Source organism: Amphiura filiformis, chromosome 2 (assembly GCF_039555335.1).
Source record: "Amphiura filiformis chromosome 2, Afil_fr2py, whole genome shotgun sequence".
Classification (NCBI taxonomy): domain Eukaryota; kingdom Metazoa; phylum Echinodermata; class Ophiuroidea; order Amphilepidida; family Amphiuridae; genus Amphiura; species Amphiura filiformis.
Window position 1 is genome coordinate 51,941,754 of NC_092629.1, and position 9,652 is coordinate 51,951,405.

Consider the following 9,652-nt stretch of genomic DNA (forward strand, 5'->3'; position numbering starts at 1 on the left):
ATCTAACCCTATAGCTATCCTAACACTAAATAATATTATTTCATTATTCTATTACCCTCACGACCCATTATTCAAAATAATGGGTCGTAATAACGGGTCAAGCGCTGTAACATTCTACACACACATAGCACATTACGCATGCATACTACGTATTTCTGGGATACTACGTATTTCTGGGATATGCGCTGTAAGCATATGCGATGCACCTTGAAATGAACAACCCAAAATATTTGGGCAAAAAAAAAGGTGATATTTCCTCTTTGAATTGCACTATTTTATGGTAATAGAGTAATTAGTATAAGTAAAGGATTTAGCAAATAATGTGTCCTGCGCCTCGCCCATTATTTACATATACTTCCCCGGACACATAATTTGGGTGTACATGTGGACCATGTGGATACCGATTTACTGTTTAATTAAACATTCTTAAACACTTGAGAATGTTCCTATAGTATAGTATATTTATTAAAACACATTGCAGCCAAATGGCTGAATTACATGGATTTTACAATTTGATTTAAATAGTATAAAAACATCAAATAACATTTTAAAGACACATTTAGAAATTGTAAAAACATCAAATTACATTTAGAATAATTGCACACGAGAAACATTTAAATATATATAAAAAAACATCAAATATTGCACATTAGAAATACATGTAATTAATAATACCAAACAAAAAATTTAGACCATGGGGGATTACACAGAACAGACCAGCTGTTTTAAAGGGGGCAAAATTTGGAAGGGGGATACATAATGAGCAGACCAGCTGCTTGCAAGAAAATAAATTGGATTTAAATATTTGGAAAAAAAAATAGATACAAATGAAAATGAAATAGCTATCACAGACAAAATTGCACTGAGCAGACCAGCTGCTAAAAAGTTTGAATACCTGATAACAGGGGGGGGTCAACCAAATTAACACAAGATAATATTCAAAGACAAGATAATATTCAAAAACCTGGCAGCAAAATGAGTTGAAAAAATACAATAATACAATTGCACTCAAAAACACCAAATTATTTGTTTAAAAGGTCAGCCATGTATGGCATGGGGCTATCCTGGAATCTTTTTGTTTTGCACTTGAAGTTCTTGTATTTTCTCATGTTTCTAAGGGTCATGACAGACCACAGACCTATACTCAGCCGGCGGGAACCAGGTGGAGAACCTCTCAGAGGTAGTTGTCTTTGTGGCAAAATCTCTGCATATTTTTTCCCTCCGGTTGCGGAGTGGATCCAGCTCAAGATCTGCTAGAGATTTGGAGTAAGATATGTACTCCCTGCCTTGGATGTGCTTACAAACACGTTTCTGGATGTTCTCCACCTGGTTCACTTGACTTTGAGTAAGGCCAGCATGCCAAAGAGGGGCAGCATATTCCAATACTGGTCTCATGTATCCCTTATATACTGTGAGTAGCTCACTGGGGCTGAACCCTGCTTCTTTTAATTTGCGCATCATAAACATTTTGCGGTTTGCTTTAGTGCACATGCTATCGACTTGGCTATCCCATTTTAAGTCATTTTGGATCATGGCACCAAGTAATTTGACTTTATCAACAACTGCAAGTTGGTGATTTGAAATATGCAGGTCAACCTCCTGCCAAAATACACTTGTAAAGCCTGACACTTAGCTGGGTTCAGCCTCAATTTGTTTTCATCAGCCCAGGTACTCAGAGAATCCAGACTGTCTTGCACGGTGCTGGCTTCACCATAGGCCCTGTTCTCACCAATAGTAAGATCATCCACATACTTCCACACTTTGTGGTTTGGAACATCCAAGGCATCATTGATCATGCCGAGGAAGGAGAGAGGGCCAATGACGGTGCCTTGAGGGACACCACCATTAAGCAAGACCCAGTCTGAATATGTATCTTTGTACTTGACTCTTTGTTTTCTATTTGTAAGAAAATCAACCACCCATTGAACGTACCAAAATGGGAGGAGCACCTAATTTCAGTAATTTGATAACAACAATCTTATGATTTATCAGATCAAAGGCCTTGGAGAAATCAGTAAGCACTAGGGTACTGATATTCCCCTGTTTTTCAGCACCAGATATCATATGATGGTAGGCATCAACTAAACAGTGGGTGGTTGAGACACCTTTTTGATTACCATACTGCCTACTGTCAATGTTAGGTTGAATTTGATCTGTAATCCACTTACAAACCCTGCCCTCTGCGACTTTGGCCAAACATGACGTCAGAGACACTGGGCGCAATTTGTCGATGGAGGGAGGAGTTTGTTTTGGGATGGGGATGATGGGGTAGGAACCTTACTCTGACTCAGTGAGGCATTGATAATATTCGTCACAGGCCTACTTAACTCATAAGCAAACTCTTTTAATAGCTTCGGAGGAATATTATCTGGCCCCCTGCTTTTGATGCCGAGAGTTTGCTCAAATCATCATATATCTCCCATGTCTGTACCCGGGGAGGTGGCTCAGGGCTTGGAAGCTATGAAGGGAGCTCGCTCATGTCCCGAGGTTCCTGAGAATTAGGAAAACTAGCAAGGTGTGTGTTGATAGCATTTGCCACACCAGCAAGGTTTGTTGTATCAACACCAGAAACATGAATGGTTGGATCAGCTTTCTTCATATTAGCCAGGTTTCTAACCTCCCTGTGCCACCCTCTCGGGTCAGACATTTTGAGTTTCTTGACTTTCTTTGCATTGTAGTTGTTTTCCTGCAATCTTATTGGTTCTTACCCGTGTGATATGACACGATATCACACGGGTCAGCGCGTGTGCATCGACGCGAGACGCGTACTCGCAATTTGAACCAATCGTAGGCGCATAGCAACAACGGGACTGATCGATTTTAAGCCCTAGGTATAATTCCTTGCAAAATGTAGGATTTACTTTTTTGATCAAAATGTGTAATACTTATCATATTTTTACTTGAATTGAAGTGTTTCTTATTATTTTTGGCGCCTCGTTATTACTTAAAATAATGTCGCCCGTGTTATATGAGACGATAGATGCACGACAGCGGCTAAAAACAATACCTTTATTCTCTAAATAAACGATACTGAGGAATTTTTGTATTTACTATCCTCTACGACAGGCAGGTTCAATATTTTGAGTATAGTAGATGCCGCCGTATACCTGCATTTAAAACCACACTCCAATTGCTCCATACACATCAAGTAATTCCAAGTAGTACTATAGTCCCAGTCTATAACTATTATTTTATTGACCTAAAAACTATCATCGTACTCGATCATAACTAATACCTGTGATTTTTTTTTCTTGAAACAAATTCATCACAATCTTTCACAGTTCATTAGTTTCAGATCCAAGTAATCTGGTACTCACTCAGAAATATCCGGAATCTTGACCACTGCACTATTCGCCACTTGCACGGTTCCGCCATTATGCACTATGTGGGAGAGCCTCGAACTGGCAGCATACATGAATGGGAATTGAACCAGTCATATAACATTCTGTGTAAGGTTACGTAATTCTTCCTTTCATATATGCTGCCAGTTCGAGGCTCTCCCCGCATATAGTGCATAATGGCGGAACCGTGCAAGTGGCGAATACAAACTCGATCTTGACCATTTTGACCCACTAGAAACTGCTGAGGCAATTTACAAGAGCCCTTGGGTCGTTCGTTCGGCACACAGCTTACATAACACAAATCAGAAACTGAGAAAAGTAGTGCAAAGGCCGAAAGAAAAGCTTCAACATCAGAAATTCACAAACCGGTTATCGGTTTATCGCAGAGCATGTAGCAGCTCAAAATCACATAATTGATGGGTGGGAGGAGGCACAGATCACAGACCAAGTAGCTGACAAAACAACTCGTTGGCTGAAAGAAGCAATCTGGATTAGAAGTAGAGGGCCTAACATCGTGAACAAAGACGAGGGTGCTTACAAACTAGACAAGATCTACAATCAAATCATACATCGATTATAAAACAAAAGACCAAACAACAGTGTTGTCGTTTCATCAAACATCTAAAAACACCACAACAGAGTGATGAAGATTCCTGATAAGAATTGAAATGTTTCTGAGCATCTGAGTCACTATGGACACAATGGCCTCATCCCAATGGCATAGTTCAATAACCTCAATTAAATACCGGTAGTGCAAAATTTGACCTCAAGTTGTATGTAGTTTTTGGGTCATTCAATGAATGTACAAATGTATTGGGGTTAAAGAACTGTGACGTGATGGATGAACGTGTTATGGATCCTAGTGAGTGAGTACCAGATTACTCGCATCTGAAAAAGACAATTTTCTTCTTTAATAATACCTGTGGGAGAATAAGGCCATGTCTTCCATAAGAATGTTTGCAATTCGACTGGAATGGCCCAATATCATCACTGTACGTGTTTGACCAAATGCTAACAATTATTCTGGTAGATCAATACAAATTAAGTTTAAATTGATGATATGTGTTGGTAGTAAACATAATTTAGAGGTTTAAACCTTTGATCACAACACAAAATTTGCGTACCTGGAATTTTCAGTCGACACTTCGAGTGAACCAGCCATCGCTGAACAGAGACGGGGGCCGATACAAGCTACCTAGAGTGTACGACCCGATTTTGGGGTCAAGTGTCCGAAAGGTCGCTGACCTCTGAATTGGGTTGCCAGTCTGCTGATGAAAGTCGAAGTGTCGACTGAAAATCCCAGGTACGCAAATTTTTGTGTTGTGATCAAAGGTTTAAACCTCTAAATTATGATATTTATGATAATGATATTTACACTTTCTTCCTCAGGCAAAGTTGGTCAGTGGAAAGAGCTTTTCAGCGTAGAAGTCAATGCCAAATTTGACAAGATCTACCAAGAGAAAATGCAAGGATCAGGCCTGACAGTGGATTTTGAGTAGTGATGAATGGTGCATGATAATAGATGCATAAGGCAGCAGTCTTTTTTTGTATGTTAACAACCATGCATAACAAAATAGCTGCCTTATTCATATATGGTATGGCTCAACTTTAATTTTGGTTGGGTGTGTGGTAAATAAAACAGAGACTTCTGAACTGAAATTTCATCAACAAAAATAATTTCGAGCTAACCCATCACATCGAAACACGGCAGTTGTCGGAAACCCACATTTTAAAGATAATAAAGAAAATGTGCCCTGAAAAATAAAGAAAATAATAAGAAATTTGAACTGTTTTTGTCACATAAAATAGCCATTCTACATGCGATATTAATGGAAGAGGTGTCATTTTAAAGCTTGAAAACAGTCCTTTCCAAAGTAAAGAAATCTACAAGTTCATTTTTGACGACAGCTGACGTGTTTCGATGTGATGGGTTATTTATCATCAAATAATTGGACAAAAGTAAGGGCTGTGAAGCTAACAAAGTTTACCCTAAATTGGGCTAAAGAGCTGTTTGCAGCATGATCCCCAAATGTGGATTTTTGGAACTGACAGAGAGCCTGAAAAGGGTGACTTGACCGCACATACCCATATCTGTAATACCATTACATAAGCCAATAAAAATGGAGTATTTGGCAACGTGTTGCCTTCTAAAACAATGGACCCCATGGACCCAATGGCGAAAACAATGGGTTATTCCAGTTGAAATCCACACACCCCATGGAAGACATAACTTCCCCACATGGAGTGTGAATGGGTGACACCCAATTAAAATTTGCACCCCTTGTGTGGATTTCAACTTCTTCTGGAATAGCCCAATATATGTATTTGCTATGGGCCTCAAAAAATGAGAAATGAAAACAACACATTGAGGTTAAAAAGCTCTATTCCTATTGACTGTCTTAACATATTTTGAGATTTTATAAAGATAGATTTGCATATCTTTTCTACAAAATGTATCAGTTATCCGCATTTAATTTTGAGCAAAACACCGGAGAAAATCGCAATTTAATTCATTCCAGCACTGATGTCGCATGTGTCACTCCATTGATCGTGCATTGAGGTCGGTCCTGTTAATGTGTTATGACATCCCGTATGCCATGTATGGTATCAAAATTGTGTATTTACATCATCAGATTTTGGCACAAGTACATTATCTAAAAAGTATGTTAGTTCCTGTAAAAATCAGAACTTTGAAGAAAAATCTTGAGGGCGAAATGTTGCAATATAGCTGCAGCACCATTCGGGCTAAAAATAATATGTCTCAAAGCCCGTGACAGTTTCAAAAATAAATGCGGAATGTTTTTTTAAAAGATTTTTAAAAACGCAATTTTGAAGATGTCATTTTCGAGTGTTCAAAAGTAAACAGCATAAAGTTGTGGTTGATTTACACAGTTAATTCAAGTACAAATACCAATTGTTTTATACCTAAACAATGCGAGTATCGAATAAAAGTTACCTTTATTCCAAATATTAAGACATACACAATTTTTTAGCCTAAGCGCCTTGCTCTCTTGCTTTCAAAAGCAATGTGTATTGTTGCATTAATGAATGTACCCAATGCCATGATGTTTAAGTCAAGAGTAAAATATATATTTTCTGAAATAATAAAACACACGCAATGCCCATGTTCAATTTACATTATAACATACTATTTATATTTACCAGTAATATATTTTATGTGTATGATATTAATAAAATAGAATAGAATGTATTTTTGTATGTATAATAATCATATCAAAATGTTCTTGAAGAGGTGCGTTAGGTTTGTAGAAACTCAAATACAATATTTCATCTTGACAAAACCAATTTATTTTACTGACCTGACAGTTTCGACCATCTTGGACGATGGTCATCTTCAGAGTGATGTTTTTCTGACTTCTGTACACCAACAGAGGGCGCTCCAGCGCCCAGAAGTGGATCGTACACATGACTAAGGTAATGGGCCCCGTCGTCTCTGTTCATGGTGTTCGGTGCTCTCTTCTATATCCAGATTGCTTCACGGATACGACGGGCTCCCGAATTCCTTGTTTGTCGAGTAAAAGTACTGACAGTACTTATGTTGGAGAAACTGGGCGTCGCTTCAAAACAAGACTGAAAGAACTTAAGAAAGAAACAGATAAAGTAGCTCATAAATTTTACTCGACAAACAAATCAGCAATTCCGGACCCTGCCGTACAACAGAATCATGTTATCAATTGGAAAGATGGCCAAGTCCTCGAGAAAGAATGTAATTCGGGAGCCCGCCGTATTCGTGAAGCAATCTGGATAAGGAGGAGAGCACCGAACACCATGAACAGAGACGAGGGGGCCCATTACCTTAGTCATGTGTACGATCCACTTCTGAGCGCTGGAGCGCCCTCTGTTGGTGTACAGAAGTCGGAAAAAACATCACTCTGAAGATGACCATTGTCCAAGATGGTCGAAACTGTCAGGTCAGTAAAACAAATTGGTTTTGTCAAGATGAAATATTGTATTTGCATATCAAAATGTTCACGTCGTAACTACTACACTATTGAAGTTGGGCAGAAAAATCCTCCTATGCACTTATGGCCCCTGAACATGATTTAAAAAAAACTGCCATGAGGTTACATAAAGAGGTTTTGCTTTGACGTGTTCAAGGGCCAACGACACATTTGAGGTTATCCATGCCAAAGGTACACATGTTTTCTGAAAACCCCATTAAAAATAGTAAGAACGATTTGATTTCGTCAGGGGGGTGGGGCATGGGAAGATGTGAAATTGGAGTAGGGGATCTGTAAGATTAGTATTTTGAAAAGAGCGGTATTGTATTCAATATATGTTTGCTGACATACACAGGTAATTAATGCAATCTGCTTGTAGTGCAGGCAGGGCTACGACACTGGCTCATTTGCATAGCAAAATGACCCGTCTCCTCCGCAGCCAATTTGGTTTTGCTCCATCGAAATCAAGCTGGCCACGGAGGAGACTACCTCCTTGTGTTTGTTCATTTGTGTATGGAGAGTCATTCTTGGAGTCTATAATGACTTAGGCTACGCTCTCAGCTAGAGACCGACGCTGCATTGTACTAGAAATACCTTTTCTGTGAAATCGCTATAGAGCCAACCGGGAACACATATTCGTTTTGAAAATATAGCATTAAAATTAGTATCACCCTTGTGGCCTCCGTGCAGTGGAAAACCTTAATTCTTTCATTAAAAAGAAATTAAAATTAAAAAAAAACACGCACCTATAAAATGGGCACAGCAATTTGTCTCAAGATATGAATGAATTTTAAGAAACATACGGGATATGATGAACATTGACCTGACGCCATGATAGTAGGATCTATTAGTCGTTTTATATACAATGTGTATACCGTATTGTCATAATACCAATATTTGTCATAATATATAATGAGTAATATTTACCAACGTAAATGTGCAGTTCATATGCACAAACGAATACCGATCTTTATGATATTCAGGTTTTTGTACATCACATATATATATAACATGTCACATAGGAGGTCATACGTGTTGACCTTCATCTATTGTATTTGTTCATCTGTGTATGGAGAGGAGAAACGCAAACGCCATTAAAACTCCATCAGTATTAGGGCGTAGTTCAGTGAACTCACCGGATTGTTATTCCAAGTACTTTGATAATACAGATAATATGTATTAATGGGTCGAGGCGATTGCATTGAAAAACCTAATAAATTATTCATAACAATTACGTAATCAATCGATAGTGCGGACACTTTGCATTTGCAAACCACCAACATTCGTGATCTTTTAGCGTTGGAAAAGAAAACACGTGAATAGAGTGCCCTCTCGAGAATAGGTTTTCTGTGGTAGTGTGAAACCAGCCGGTAAGCAAGGATTATTAAATCAGGATGTGACACTCCGTAATTTGCATGTGTCCAATTCATATGTCAATAGCATATTGTTATTAAAATGATGGTCTGACCTGGCCAGAGGGCGTTAATATAATAGACGTTTGATCAAGGGACAGAGTAGTTTCCGTTTGTATCGGCTACATAATTATTATGCACATTCCGACCAGACTAGCTTTGCCAGGCAGGGTAGGCCATGACGCGTAGGCCTATGTGCCGAACGTACATTTTAAAGTATACTCTTTTGCATGAAACTGTAATTGTCATCTAAAACAAACAAACAAAAACAATATTATTTGAAGTTTTAATTTAAAAAAAATACCCTATTTTACTACGGTAAATTAAGATGGCGGTAAATTACCATGTAAATTAACCGATAATTTACCGACTCACAACACTGACATGAATACAAGTTTTAGTATTATTTAATAATATTATTTCCTTTATCGTTTGATGTACAATGGTACAGGTTGGGGGGGGGGGGGGCAAAATAGTTTTGTACTTAATATGACGGTGGGGTCATAACAGTTTTAGGTCCATTAACTTGTGAGACCGGGGGTCAACAAAGTTTTGGGTTCACGAAGAGGGGATAGGGGGGTTAAAATTTATAACACGAAAATATATTGTCCCCCACCAAAATATTCTGAACACTCCCTAAACTTAGTTGATTTTTCAGCAAATGTTATTTTTCAGTGAGTTTTGCTTTTATTCCGTGTTAAATTATGGCAACGGAAACAGTCAAAATATGATATAGCTAGGAAACAAATACTATAATCGCTCCTGGGTGTCACCCATGCATACTTTTTAATGTAGGCCTACCGGTAGGGGCCTATTGCCAATCACAAAGTTTGAAATTGTATTATTGTTTAATGTAGGCTACTCCCTAACAGAATACGTTTATACGCACGCTGGCGAAGTGACGTACTTATATCGGATTAACTACCATAACAATAGA

The 9,652-nt window shown here is 38.3% G+C and overlaps 1 protein-coding gene across 2 annotated transcripts in view; it reads left to right on the forward strand.

Annotated features, from left to right (window-relative positions):
- The window catches only part of LOC140146354 (sulfotransferase 2A1-like), a 28,381-nt gene extending 21,236 nt beyond the window's left edge, over positions 1-7,145 (forward strand). For both annotated transcript variants that reach the window (XM_072168171.1, XM_072168170.1), the window contains exon 8: positions 4,731-7,145. In XM_072168171.1, coding sequence (XP_072024272.1) covers positions 4,731-4,840 — 110 coding nt within the window. In that variant the 3' untranslated portion in view covers positions 4,841-7,145. The remainder of the gene's footprint in view (positions 1-4,730) is intronic.
- Positions 7,146-9,652: the final 2,507 nt, after the last annotated feature.